The following is a 15,785-nucleotide window of genomic DNA, read 5'->3' as shown; positions in this document are numbered from 1 at the left end:
AGTAGTATTATAGTAGTATTATAGTAGTATTATAGTAGTATTATAGTAGTATTATTAGTAGTATTATAGTAGTATTATAGTAGTATTATAGTAGTATTATAGTAGTAGTTATTATAGTAGTATTATAGTAGTATTATAGTAGTATTATAGTAGTATAGTAGTATTAGTAGTATTATAGTAGTATTATAGTAGTATTATAGTAGTATTATAGTAGTATTATAGTAGTATTATAGTAGTAGTATTTAGTAGTATTATAGTAGTATTATTAGTAGTAGTATATATAGTAGTATTATAGTAGTATTATAGTAGTATTATAGTAGTATTATAGTAGTATTATAGTAGTATTATTAGTAGTATTATAGTAGTATTATAGTAGTATTATAGTAGTATTATAGTAGTATTATAGTAGTATTATTAGTAGTATTATAGTAGTATTATAGTAGTATTATAGTAGTATTATAGTAGTATTATAGTAGTATTATTATTAGTAGTATTATTAGTAGTATTATGGTAGTATTATAGTAGTATTATTAGTAGTATTATAGTAGTATTATTAGTAGTATTATAGTAGTAGTATTATAGTAGTATTATAGTAGTATAGTATTATTAGTAGTATTATAGTAGTATTATAGTAGTATTATAGTAGTATTATTAGTAGTATTATAGTAGTAGTAGTATTATTATAGTAGTATTATAGTAGTATTATAGTAGTATTATTATAGTAGTATTATAGTAGTATTATTAGTATTATAGTAGTATTATAGTAGTATTATAGTAGTATTATAGTATAGTAGTATTATAGTAGTATTAGTAGTATTAGTAGTATTATAGTAGTATAGTATTTAGTAGTATTATAGTAGTATTATAGTAGTATTACAGTAGTAGTATTAGTAGTTATTAGTAGTATTATAGTAGTATTATTAGTAGTATTATTAGTAGTATTATAGTAGTATTATTAGTAGTATTATAGTAGTATTATAGTAGTATTATTATTATAGTAGTAGTAGTATTAGTAGTATTATTAGTAGTATTATAGTAGTATTATTAGTAGTATTATTAGTAGTATTATAGTAGTATTATAGTAGTATTATAGTAGTATTATAGTAGTATTATAGTAGTATTATAGTAGTATTATAGTAGTATTATAGTAGTATTATTAGTAGTATTATAGTAGTATTATTAGTAGTATTATAGTAGTATTATAGTAGTATTATTAGTAGTATTATAGTAGTATTATAGTAGTATTATAGTAGTATTATTAGTAGTATTATAGTAGTATTATAGTAGTAGTATTATAGTAGTATTATTAGTAGTATTTAGTAGTAGTAGTATTAGTAGTATTATTAGTAGTAGTAGTATTATAGTAGTATTATTAGTAGTATTACATGAAGGTTCTGCAGGTATGACATCATCATTTTATTCACCACTCTGCTGTAAACTGACTTCTAGAAAACAGATTTAATGATTCTGAAATAAACCAGTTTTCTCAGGGCGTCCACACATATTACAACCTCTCGTATCCCAGCTGGAAAGAATATTTCATTTTCTCATCTGGAAACTGAAACTCAGCAAACCTTTAATCCTGCAGGGTTCAGAAGTACGGTGGCCTAAGAGGGACAAAACTCACATCTCAGAAATATCACAGAAATGTTCAGAAACATAAATCATGTTCCTGTTTTTTACTGCTGAGCTTTAAAGCTTTTTTATGACTACGGAGAGAGAGATTCCTGGGTCACACACACACACACACACACACACACACACACACACACACACACACACACACACACACACACACACACACACACACACACACACACACACACACACACACACAGTAGGAGCCATCTGTCTGGATATCTGACACTTGGAGTTATACTTTAATCTGATTAAAACGCCCTCAACCACTAAAACTGCCTAACAAAAACACACGTGTGTAACCATGGTAACAGCCCCACCCATCAGGTATTTGAGTGTGTGTCCGTGTGTGTGTGTGTGTGTGTGTGTGTGTGTGTGTGTGTGTGTGTGTGTGTGTGTGTGTGTGTGTGTGTGTGTGTGTATGAGGGCTAAAGAATAAAATCCTTAATCACATTATTCAATAAATTCCTGGTAGTGCTATAGTGGAAAGGCAAAGTGTGTGTGTGTGTGTGTGTGTGTGTGTGTGTGTGTGTGTGTGTGTGTGTGTGTGTGTGTGTGTGTGTGTGTGTGTGTGGGTGTGTGTGTGTTGCATTGCCTTGCTCGTGGGTAACAGGAAGTAACCACTTCACACAGAAGTCAAAAGGGGAATTAGAGACGTTTCAAGTTCTTTTGTTGGATCAGTTAATGTCCATTAGAGAACGACTGTATATGAAAGGGAGGAGGAGACAGAGAGGAGAGGGAGGAGGTGAGGAGGAAGAGACGGACTGTATATAAGAAGTGGACGTCGTCATGGTGACGTCACTCATTGGTTTGTGGATGTTCTGAGCGTTTCATCGTCCCAATCTTGGAATAAGTTCTTCAATATGTTGATTTTATCAACCAGTGAACAGGAAGTGACCATATTTGGACTGAGGAGGAGTGACGTAGAGACGCCGTATACGTCTCTGGTGTCGACCTGTCAATCAGTGTGTAGCCCCGCCCTAAAGCATCCCCTGCTTTATGGTCTGTTTGACTCTAAATGGAGCATCATTTACTAAATGAACATCATGCTGTATTGAAGAAGACTTGAAACTAGAGATTGAGACCATAAACTCATGTTTACAATGTTTACTGAGGGAATAAATCAAGAGAGAAGTAGAGTCATTTTCTCATAGACTTCTATACAACCAGAGGAGTCGCCCCCTGGTGGTCAGCAGAGAGAATGCAGCTTTAACACAGGAAGCTCTGTATTCACTTTTCAGTCCGGAGGTTTTCTCCTGTTTGTTCCTCGTGTGAAACGAGAAGTTAACGCTGATTTATTTGTCACGTAACTTGAACGACTCTTCCATAATTACTTTTAGCCAAACACCATCTTTGTCTACACCTGACCGAGTTTCATGTGTGGACAGAAATTTATTTTGAAAAATAAGTACCAAAAAAGAAGAGTTGTTTTTTGTTGTAAGACATCAAAAGAACAGTTTTCTAAGGAGACGGGTTCAAGATTATTTTTTTTCTGTTTTTTTAAGAAAAAAATGAGATTTAAATAAGAGGGTTCAGTTTCGTGTTAAAGTTATGTGATATTTAAGAAAAAGGTCATGTAGATGTTATGCAAATTTAATTAAATCAAATAAAAAACGAAATACATTTTGTGTTAAAATAATAATAAAAATGTACAGTAAGCTTTCATTTTGTGCTTCTGTGTGAAACATGTTTAACAGAGTTACAGGATGTTTAAACAGCCTGTATGTTAATAAAGAGAATGAACAAGTGAGTGAATGAAATATTAATATGAAGCAGGAGGAAAATAACAAACTACCTCACTGGTTCAGTCCATCCTGAATAAAGATGAAGGTGATCTCTCTCAGTGGAGCCACAAAGGTCACCGACCTTAAGAGAAGCAGCTGATGTCCGACACAATCTGCCGCTCACAAATACCATAGTTTAGATAAGTTACCGTGGCAACCATCGCCTCGTTCCTTCGTCTTTGTGAAGGTAGAAGGAATGTCTTTACGAAAAGCAAAAGCAATTCAAGGACTGGAGGAATGCTCAAGGACATGTGGACATAAAGGAGGAGGAGGGAATCGAACCGGTGACCTGATGAGTTTTAGCTGCTGCTGAGGAGTTCAGATGATTTACACTCAGGCTGTTTTTATCCAGAGTTTATAGCTAAACCTACTGAAATGAATGCGCTGTAATTAGTGGTGCAAAGGATCAGAAAACTCACGGTTCAGATCAAAAGAAAACAGGAAGCAAATATATATATATATATATATATATATATATATATATATATATATATATATATATACTATTAGATCCTTGATCATGTTTTTTTGCCGCAATTACTAATTATTAATCATTGATGATCCATATATTTTGCCACCATCCCAAAAATTATAATTCATCTCTAATATCTATTTTATATTAATGTGAAAACATCTCCTTCAAACTACTGGATTTATTCTAGTTCATCACCAACTCTACATTTTACAGATTACATGTGAACACATCATGATAACGTTATAATTTACCTTCAGACAATACTCATTTTAACTGAACAGAGCCTGAACGCATCATAATGTAACTGAACTGAACCTCCGTTCATTAGCTGCTTAATAATGTTAATGTTTTAGTGATACATTACAATCATTAAAAAAGTATAAATAATATAATGATATACAATGATATATATATATATATATATATATATATATATATATATATATATATATATATATATAGAACAGTCACATTTTACTGATTATACTGACGAAATTCTCTGATATCAACAAAATCTAAAAACTCTTAATAAGTTTCATCACTAGATTCCTCCTGATTTCATCTTTTATGAGCGTCTCCTGCAGTGTGAAGCTCCATATTTACATAATGTCTCGATCAGCATACGATGATAATTAGTGTAACCTGAAGATTAACATATTACATAAAGACCTGAACTAAATAACTAAATGTCATGTTCCTGTCGAGTGTAACATTTATTATACAAGTGTGACCTGTTACATAACACACACACACACACACACACACACACACACACACACACACACACACACACACACACACACACACACACACACACACATATGTGGACTCAGATTCCCATCATGCCTCAGGAGAAAAGACACCTAATTTAGATTCTTGATATTTAGAGGATTTCATAAAACACCAGAACAGAATGTGTTTCTATTGCAGATGTTACAGGTACAAATAGCATGAAGGGTCAAAGGTCACCAACTCTAGAGTATATTGAGAGTTATGATCACTATTATTATTATTATTATTATTAGTGGTACATTTTGTTAGAATATGTCTGTCTGTCTCTCTGTCTGTCTCTCTTTCTGTCTGTCTGTCTACTTTGTCTTTACTTACAATTAGCTAACGTTAGCATGCTAACACGCTAAACCAAGATGGTGAACATTATAGCTGCTACGCATCAACACGTTAGCATGCTGATGTTTAGCATTTAGCTACAGACACCTTTATTTTAAATGACCAAAGGAACTTTAACATTTAAAATATAATGTAATTGGAGAATATATGACATGATGTATAAGAACAATCACAAAATACTAAAGATATCTCTATGTTTTATTAGAATTGGATGCATAATTCAAAAAGTATCAGCATTGATAATAAAAACAAACTCTTAGTGCCACATTCATCGTTACAGATGAGACTCATAAGGACCTGATGCATGGCGGCGTTCAGGACGGCGTGGATAACATGCTCAATTATTTGTGAAATATCAAGAAATGACATGACATTAGTTTTTGTAGGTGTAGCTAAGAATGCTGAACTCTTATCCTCTTTGTATTCTGTACATTGACAGTAAAATCTCTCTCTATAAGTAAACAGGCGTCTGAGGGCCCTCGGGGGCCACAGCGGCCATTTTGTGTCAGCTGGAGGAAATGGAGGCGATAAACTCTCTTGTCTTTGATTAGATTCCACGGATTCCTCCCTCCTCTATGAAACATTACAGCGTCTCCCCCTCACATACATCCTGTCCTCCTGCTCTTATAAATAACGTTGCTGCTAAAGTGCTCTGCAGCTCGCAGACACGTACAGTCGTCTATAGACTCGCTCCGTCTCCGGGTGAAGGAGAGGACGAGGATGAAGATCAAACTTTCTTCACAGTTATGATTCTTAATAAACTCTGTGTTTATCTGACTGTCTGGACAGTGAAGGTTTGAGATTAATTTAGTTATCATATGTTGTTAAACATAGATTAACATCATTAATAAATAGTTAACTGCTTTATTTACCTTCAGTTGAAAGTGAAATGATGATTAATAATCTTTACTAATTATTAGTGACGCTACAATTTATGTTATTTCTTCATTAGTTTGTGTAAAATGAATTAGTTTATAAATGATACATTGTGGCAGATAAAGACGACATGATAAGAATTATATCCTAAAAACATTAGTAAACTATTCATGAACAGTTTGTTGATTCACACATTATAACATGTGATACACTTTATTAATTAAGTAATGATTTATAAAACATCCATAAACATTTCAGATGGAAACAAACTAATTATTAACTATCTAACGGAATAACGTTTAGAGATGATTTATTTATTTGCAGTTTATTAAAATATTATAATCATTAGTTGGAAATTTCTTTACATGTCGTTTGTTTTCGTTGTCACTTTAAATTTTGCCGCTGCAAGGGATTGTGGGACAGCATTATCTTCTCTCCTTTTGGTAAAGGGTGGTCCAGTGTTTCCTTTCCTGAAGGAGATAAGGAAAGGAAGCATTGAAGCACCTTTCCTCAGCCTTCAGAGGAACCACACAGCTCTTATTGTTGAGCGCTCTCACACACTTCACTCAGTGAGGAACCGCCATGAACAGCAGCTGTGATGTCACCTCTACCTGCAGGGATCTGATCACAGACCTCCAGATGTGGTTAGAGATCAATAACCAAGCAATACGTTGTGTTGTCTACAGCTGCAGTTTGTCCTTAAACTCATCAGATGTTCATTTATCCAACAGGTGGTTAATTCATCTTCTCAGCCATGTGAGATGGTTTCAGCTCGTTAACAGATTAAAGGAGATTTATCACCAATAACTGTTGAAAGACTTTATTAATAATCAGAGCAGAGAGGAGGAGGAAGAGGAGGAGGAAGAGGAAGAGGAAGAGGAGGAGGAAGAGGAAGAGGAAGAGGAAGAGGAAGAGGAAGAGGATCATCTGCAGTCCAGACACAAACAGTCTGCATGTGTCCCTGGCAGCGTCTCTCTGAAGGAGCTCCAGGAGATTAGATATTTGTTTTATGTTATATTACTTCTGGAGGAGTTCATGATTCACTTCAGTTTATTTACAAAGAGATAAAAACACGGGAGCAAAGCAATAAAAGAGACGAGGAGAAACAAATGAGAGGAGGAGCAGGAGGAGGAGGAGGAGGGAAGAAGAGGAGATGAAGAGGAGATGAAGAGCAGGAGCAGGAGGGATGACCGTTTATCACAGCCAGAAGCTCTAAAAACGTCATTATCCTCAGATTTTCATCTTTCCGACGGTCTTTAAACACATCATGTGTGACAAACGCTTCTGTCAGAAAAATAAACCAAAACGAAGCTTCAAATTTGTGATATTTCACCAAAAACATTTTATTCTACATGTCTCATTTAAAATAAACCGTTCACTTTAACCAGATTCTGATAAAAACATTAAATTCTGAGCTCCTCAGTGAAACTATGAAGACATGATTGATTCATCTGAGACCAACAGTCATGTGACAACAAATCTGTGAAACTTTGACTGAACTTCAGGCTGAAGAACACAGGAGAGGAGAGGGAGAGGAGAGGAGAGGAGAGAGAGGGAGAGGAGAGGAGGAGAGGGAGGAGAGAGAGAGAGGAGAGGAGAGGAGAGGGGAGAGGAGGAGAGGAGAGGATGTAGAAATGTGAATAGCTTCATCATTATTTAATGTACAAAACACCTTTCAATGTTTGTCTGATTCATTCTCTAAAAAGATGAACTGATCAGAACGGATCAATGTTTGAGGAGAGGACAAACTGAGGGAAACTCCTTAGAAAGAAACAGGAAGCAACAGAGAGCAGAAGTAGAAATGAGGAGGAGAGGAGGAGGTAAAAGCCTAGAGATCCATTTAGAGGTTTGCATCTCCCCACTGATGACTAATGGACATGGAGAGAGGAGAGGGGGAGAGGGGGAGAGGAAAGGGAGAGGAGGGAGGAGAAGAAACGAGAGGAGAAAGGAGGACGGAGAGGAGGAGAGGATGGGGAAAGGAAGGAGAGCAGATGAGAGGAGAGGAGGAAACAAGGAGACGAGGGATGGAGAGCCTGGGAGTAGAGAAGAGGACAGAAGAAGTGAGGGGGGCCTTTCAAAATAAAAGCCTTCAACCTCCAGTCATTGACAGAGACATAAAAGTGATTATTATTGTTATTATAATATTAATTATTTGGATTATTTATTAATAAACCTGCTGTTTTTTAATATCATTGATAATAAACAGATATCTCCCATCAGTTTCCAGGATGACATCACCCATACTGTCCAATCAGGTGCCTGTCTGTCCTCTCAGTCTGAACAGGAAGCACTTACTTAATATTTTTCTACATAAATCAGATTTTGTTCATTCAATAAAATAAACCGGAGCTCTTCAACAGATCTCAGATCATCACTGAGTCATTCACTGAAACTCACACTGCATCTCCATTCACAGACAGGTAGGTGTGTGTGTGCGTGTGTGTGTGTGTGTGTGTGTGTGTGTGTGTGTGTGTGTGTGTGTGTGTGTGTGTGTGTGTGTGTGTGTGTGTGTGTGTGTGAGTGCGTGGTTAGCAATATGGTTAGAAGCTTATGGCCGTTTCAGTGACTCACTCTCTATTTCTGAAGTTTCCAAAAGGCTCTTTGAACAGCAGATAATAGATCAGAGCTGCAGGGTGAACACACCACCATCATCACACACACACACACACACACACACACACACACACACACACACACACACACACACACACACACACACACACACACACACACTCCACAAGGCACATGTGTGTGTGTGTGTGTGTGTGTGTGTGTGTGTGTGTGTGTGCTGGCGCCAGCAGAGTGAAGATATACCACCGAACTCGAGAAGCAAGGCGTGGGAGGAACACACACACACACACACACACACACACACACACACACACACACACACACACACACACACACACACACACACACACACACACACACACAGTTGTGGTTTTCTTCACACTCCATCTCGTCTCATGGTGGAAACAGATTGTTAAAACTCTCCTCCGTAACCAATAATAATGACTTATCACAAAGGGCCGACACAAAACACACTCGCGTTGCCATGGCGACCACATTAACAGCAGCAAGGTCAAAAAAAGATCTGTTTGGCCATCCCAGCAGCCTGGCGCCCAAAAAGAAACCAAAAAAAAAACCACACTAAAAAACCAAAATGAAAGCGACGTCAGCTCACCCGAGTGTCGTCATGGTGACGATGGTGTACCAGAAGGAGGCCGGGATGGAGGTGAAGGTGGATTCTTTGGTGCCCTTCTCGGCGTAGAACATGACGGTGGCGAAGATGATGATGGCCATGGTGAGGGAGAAGAGCAGGAAGCCCAGCTCGGAGGCGCAGCTCTTCAGCGTGTAGCCCAAAATCCTCAGACCCTGAGAGTGACGCGAGAACTTGAAGATCCGGAAGACGCGGAAGACTCGCAGCGTGACGAAGGCGCCGCTCACGTCCTCGTTCTCCGGCATCACCAGCCCGATGTAGTACGGCATGATGGCCACCACGTCGATCACCGACATCACCGAGCGCATGAACTTGCAGCGGCTCGGCGCGGCGAAGAGGCGCATCAGGTACTCGAAGGTGAAGATGAGCACGCAGGCCGTGTCCATGCAGAAGAAGGCCAGCTGGTATTTCTCCCCGCAGGGCAGGTCTTTGACGCTGCCTTTAGGCGGCCGGCAGGGCACCGTCTCCACCACGTTGGCGATGACGGAGACGGCGATGAAGAAGCCGGTGACGTAGTAGAAGACCAGTGCCATGGTGGAGGTGTGGGGGTTCTCGAAGGCCCGCCACAGACGCTCCCTGGAGCTGCTGTCGGGGGGCAGGGGGGCGTCCAGGCCCTCGTTGGCCTCCGTGTCCTCCGCCAGACGCTCCTGGTTCTCCTTCTTCCTGTCTCTGTATTCCTTCACACAAATGGAGGAAGAGGAAGATGAGATTACACGACTCATCTGTAATAATCACTAAAAACATTCAATGCTTCATGGTGAGATTAGAAATGCTCAGAAGAAACAAATGCACGACTTTGTTTGGCCAACATGAGCTTGTCAACATGAAATCTGCTGACGAACTGTTCAAACATTGACTGAGCATCAGTGTGAATCCTGTTAAATTGACTGAGCATCATTTAGGGTTAACAAAGGATACGTCATTTATGTCTCAATGTGAATCCAGATTATCTGGTCGTTTAGAATCACAAACTCCAGGTTTAAGTCGTATTATTCAGACTATAATGGTGAGCAGCGAGTTAAGACAAAACCTAAACACTATCCTTCTGGGTGTAATGTCAAAAGAAAGACAAAGGAAAGAATGTTAAGAACAATTGATATTGTTATGAACCATATTTTTTTTGTTCAGAAACTTCGGGATTTAACGTATTCATGGTTTGCAGAACCATACAATGCCAACATATTATTCTGACTTTTATATATTTTTTCCAGTAAGGTTTTTTTCCAACCACATAGTGAGCTAATGTTGTAAAACACACTTTGACCCTCAGCCAGCGGACAACACAGCACAAGTTACTGCCTCTTCTTCTACAAAACAAACATGCTGTTCTGAGATCAAATCTTACACCTAAATACCCATAACTCACTTTGTGCTGCTTCATTTAATTGAATGTTTTTAAGGTTAGCTGCTTCTCCTGTTAGCTGTGAAGCCAGCAAGAAAACTATAGTAATAAATAAATGAGAGTCTTGCAGCAGCGAGCAAACTTTTTACCCAAAAATCCAGTTGACGAGCCAAACGCTGTTATTTAAGAGCAGAGAAAAGTGTGTGAATTTACTAGAAGAATAATAATCAAAAGCATGTGGACTGTTTGAGCGAATGAAATGAGAAACTCTCAGCTGAATCAACATCAGTGAACATGATGAAGGAATGTGAGGAAACACTGGACTATCAGACGGCTCAGGTTTAAAAACAAAGACATAAAGACATAAAGACATAAGAGGCTCTGATCAGATAAACGGGAACATTAAGAGCTCTGGAGGTGATTTGTTATTCAGAGAGAGTTACTTATTTATGGCTTGTTAAATAAATCACTTACACAAAGCAGGAGTATGAAGCTGAAGCCTGACTTTTATAATGGAGTCTGGTTAGTAATCAAAGTTTTTAGCTGATGATGCTCTTCTATTGTCCTGCTGCTTAGAATAGAGAGACATCAAAGGTCAAAGGTCACTCTATCCATAGAAGTGCATTAGGTTTGCCGTTATGAACGTTATAATCTGGATGTTTTTCTTTACTGGATGAATTTTGAGGTTTTTTTGTGTCGATCGGGACGGAAACAATGCAAATAGAAAGTAAATTAGGATCCCTGACGAAGCAACACGCAAGTGACGAACTTTATAATATTCGAAAAGACGAGTATTGGTTAGCGGAAGGGTGGACGGGTCAAATAAACAAGCCCTTCAACCAGAAAACCAGCGTTTAACACCACGCTGTGCTTTTGTTGCCTAAACCAAACCATTGTTTTAACATTAAGGTAGATATTCGTCTACCTCAACACAAAAATAGACAAATAGATTGATATTTGTGACAATTTCACAAACAGCACAAGAGATTATGTTGCATATCCTCATACAATGATTCCTATGATATCTTACAAAAAGTTTCTCCTCATTTTTTGTGTTTTTTTCTACTAAAGTCTAGCAACACCAGTCTTTTCAAAATAATCTTCAGTCTTCACAGGAAACTACTTAGTTAGGTTAAGACAATAAAACTACTTAGTTAGGTTAAGACAATAAAACTACTTAGTTAGGTTAAGACAACAAAACTACTTAGTTAGGTTAAGACAACTAAACTACTTAGTTAGGTTAAGACAACATCACTGTTCGGGTTAAAGTTGCTCCCCTCCATATAGCCCCATGAAGGCTTTTCTGTTGTTTATATGTCCTTGTTCATGATAACGTGGGTTACTGGTTTTACTCGTTAACTATAATAAATACTTAAACTATTAAGTCATTTATTTTTATAAAAACAAAAAGATATGATGTTAAATGTTCATTATTTAATCCTATACTTGTTGCTTCATATTTCTTTCACAAAGTCTAATAACGTTTCATTTTTTCACACTCAAGTGATCATTTTTTACTGATGTCAAACAAATGCTGCAGCTCCTCCTTGAACCTGTGCAGGTTTACCTCCATGCAGCAGTCTCCGATGATCTCCGGCACGATGCCGTAGAAGGCCAGCTCCTCGTCAAAGGCCTGGATGCACTCGTTTCTCGGGTAGTGGAGCTTCCCCGTGCGGTAAAAGTTCAGAATGTGCCGGAACATTTCGGGGTCTCGGTCGAAGAAGTACTCCTGTGTGTCCTCGTTGTAGAAAAACTCCTTCTCTGAAGAACCCAGCAGCGTCTCTGGATAACGGTCCAAAGTGTTCTTCCATGTCTGGAGGAATCCAAGAGGAAAGAATCAAATAGATGGTTTTACTTTGGAGACTCTAAACCTGGGTCTCATGTGAGTTTATGATGCTGAATCACAAATCTCATAGCAACAGAAACCAGTATGGATAATAACCAAAGTTTAAAATTAACAAAATGTTTTTAACTGTCAAGAGGTTTTTAGAAATGCTAGCGTTTAGCATCATGACGTCACTTATATGTTCTGAAGCCTCGAGTTCAGCCATTTCGTGGTTGCCATCTGGGATTTGGCCATCGCAATATTGTTTGTTTTGCAACCAGTGAACAGGAAGTGACCATATATGGACTGAGGAGGACGTAGAGACGCCGTATACGTCTCTGGTGTCGACCTGTCAATCAGTGTGTAGCCCCCAGTGTGTAGTTAAATACTTTAACACAAGTTCCATTTGCAGCCGTGTCTGAATGTCTGAGAGAGACGTGAGCGTTGAACCGTCATTAACTGATGGCAGCAGTGAAGTACGACCCGTTTTACGCTTAGTTGGTATTTTTTGGGCTTTACTGTTTGTATTTACCTCACCAGAACTTCAAGCTGCCAACGTTTGGTTTTTAACAATCAGGGCAAAGTCACAGGACTCTTCTTGTTCTGCCACCTCAGCAGAAAGTACTCTGGTGCCGTTTGATTCCTAAAAGCCACCAGAATCAATTTTTTGCTGTGGAGCCATTTTGTTATTATTTCCTCCCTAATGCACATCGATGCCTGATTAGACATCGACTATTTACAACTTTCAGCCTGAAAGCAGGAGCAGTAAGGAGCCACATGGATCTCTGGGAAGTTAAAGTGCTTTTAATTTTTATGTGATAGTATTTTTTAACACTTGGTCATTTATTGACTTTATAATACCTTCTAACTATTTCTGCTTCATTTAAAAAAAGGCACAAGTTTAAGACTGTCAACTACAAGTCCCAGAGAGCATTGCTGTAAGAAACATCCAATAAGAGCTACTGGAGCTGGAATTAGACGTTGGATAAGTTAATGAATGAGAAAATCCTGATGGCCAACAGGAAGTCACCATCACTGGTTCCTCCAATAAACAGCCAATGGGATTTTTCTGTTTAATACTGGATTACTGCAGAAAATAATCTCTGTGGCAAACAAACGTTTAGGATTCTTACAAGTTTTGTTCATCTAGATGATCTTCATAAATTAAAACCACGTTCATGATGTTTGCACTGAGAAGTGAACACATGATAATGAAACTATAACTCATCTGAGCAATGGTTCAATTGTTGCTCTTCTCTTAATTCAATTAAATTAAAATTAAAGGACGACTACAGAGTTCAATCAATTCATCATTAATGCAGAGTGATTATAACGGAGTGATGATGAGGCAGTTCTAGAAATAACACATGAAAGAGGAGCACCGGGGGTTAATGTACAATTAAAATAAATGATGTCCTTGTTCTCAAAAAGAAGAAAAGCGACTACAACTTTAGATTTCAGAGGACGAAATGAAAAATGTACTGCAGTGATGCAACATGTTAAACATGACTTCACTTTTTAAGAGTTGTGACTCCTCTGGTTGTATAGAAGTCTATGAGAAAATGACTCTACTTCTCTCTTGATTTATTCCCTCAGTAAACATTGTAAACATGAGTTTATGGTCTCAATCTCTAGTTTCAAGTCTTCTTCAATACAGCATGATGTTCATTTAGTAAATGATGCTCCATTTAGAGTCAAACAGACCATAAAGCAGGGGATGCTTTAGGGCGGGGCTACACACTGATTGACAGGTCCACACCAGAGACGTATACGGCGTCTCTACGTCACTCCTCCTCACTCCATATATGGTCACTTCCTGTTCACTGGTTGCGTAAAAAGCAATATGGCGACGGTGAAACTAAAGGCTACAAAACATCAGTCCAGAAACCAATGACCACAATACTATCGTAACCATGATTAATATCGTAGGAAACATCGTCACTGAACATAATGAAGAGTTTTACAGAACAGTCTGATATCGATGTTGCAGGACGATAAAACAACCGTTTCCCTTTTCCAATACGGAGAATGTTAAGATTCAACAACTCTGCAATGTTTTCTTACAATCCAACTTAAGGTTTCTTAAAGCAAATCAACTACTGGTACTGTTAGGCAACCAAAACACTTAAGGTTAGGAAAAGATTGTGGATACAAAAAGCGTCGTCACCTGGATTAAACTCAGATTTTCCATCACTTCGTCAAACTTCAAATGCCAAGAAACACTTGGTATCAATACTGTGGGCCGTGGAATCATCCAATATTAAGAGAACAAAACGTTTACTTGTAGTATAAAGAAGAACTTTATTGTTCACGAGGGACGACCCTGATGACCAGGATGAAGTCAAAACCTGCTGGAATCACAATAAAGTTGTTCTTTATACTTCAACACTTTTCACGCAGCTGATGAAACATCATTCCATCTTTTCTCTCAGTGGAGAGCAGCACCGACCTGAAACCGGACCCCGCTGACGTTGACGTACAGGATCTCATCGGATTTGGACGACTTGTCCACGGGAGGTTTGGGCATCGTCTTCTTGGCCAACGGCAGCCATCCCACCGCCGCAGCCCGCGCAAACGGCAGCCACGTTGCCACGCCGGCCGCCATCTTGCATCAGCGCGTCCCGACCTGCAGAGAGTCCAGGTGTGTCCTCGGGGGGGGAGAGTAAGTCAACTAAATCCTCACTTCTTCTTCTCCTGCCCTGATATCCTCGAGTGGGCGAGGCGGCGAGAGAGGAGGTGGGCGGACATGTTGTGGGGGGGGGTGAGGAAGGGGGGGGGGTGGGAGGGGTCAAAGGGCAGTCAGGTGTCAAGCCATGAAAGAAACACTGTGAAGGAGCGTGAAAGCCGATGCATCTGACAGGTAAGTGGCTCCGTCTTTTATTCTGAAGAGTTTCTGACGTCCTACTGGTCGTCTTCCTGTTGCTTTTCAAAATAAAAACAGGGTCAACCGGCACCTTTTAAAACCCAGAAACTCTCTGCTGAATTATTCCCCTTTTTAAAAAAAATGTTTTTTTTCCGATTGCAGATGATAAACTTGTCAGGTCCTGTTCTCCTAAATAACACGATGTTCCACTTCACAGCACAAACTCTCCTGGTAGAAAAAACTCAATTTGTTGAACTCTCAGCAGTCAGAAAACATGTGTGAAATAATAACAATAAAGTGATTCTCTGATATTGCCGTCACAGGTTTTATTGCTGCGGGGACTCGAGACAAAAGGCAAAGAGAAATAAATCCAGGAAAGAAAGTGTTAAGACATTAGTGTCTGGCCTCCATCTCTCTCTCTCTCTCTCTCTCTCTCTCTCTCTCCCTCTCTCATTCCCTCTCTCTCTCTCTCTCTGTCTCTACATAGCTCTCTCGCCCGCCCTCTCCCCCTCTGAAGACAGATTCGTTGCAGCGCCGCAGCCTTTCAAATTCTGATTAAATTGTGATGATGGTTCCTGAAGTTGCAGGATAGACAGAATGTCCTCCCTCCATCTAAGTGGAGGTTATGGATGTG

The 15,785-nt window shown here is 38.7% G+C and overlaps 1 protein-coding gene across 1 annotated transcript in view; it reads right to left on the bottom strand.

Moving 5' to 3' along the window:
* kcnd1 (potassium voltage-gated channel, Shal-related subfamily, member 1) overlaps positions 1-14,893 on the bottom strand; it is a 39,249-nt gene extending 24,356 nt beyond the window's left edge. The window contains exons 1-3 of the mRNA XM_054609815.1: positions 14,738-14,893; positions 12,031-12,276; positions 9,086-9,798 (exon numbers count right to left, since the gene is read on the bottom strand). Coding sequence (XP_054465790.1) covers positions 9,086-9,798; positions 12,031-12,276; positions 14,738-14,893 — 1,115 coding nt within the window. The remainder of the gene's footprint in view (positions 1-9,085; positions 9,799-12,030; positions 12,277-14,737) is intronic.
* Positions 14,894-15,785: the final 892 nt, after the last annotated feature.

Source organism: Anoplopoma fimbria, chromosome 12 (genome assembly GCF_027596085.1).
Source record: "Anoplopoma fimbria isolate UVic2021 breed Golden Eagle Sablefish chromosome 12, Afim_UVic_2022, whole genome shotgun sequence".
NCBI classification, from domain to species: Eukaryota; Metazoa; Chordata; class Actinopteri; order Perciformes; family Anoplopomatidae; genus Anoplopoma; species Anoplopoma fimbria.
This window is presented reverse-complemented; position numbering and strand designations above follow the sequence as displayed.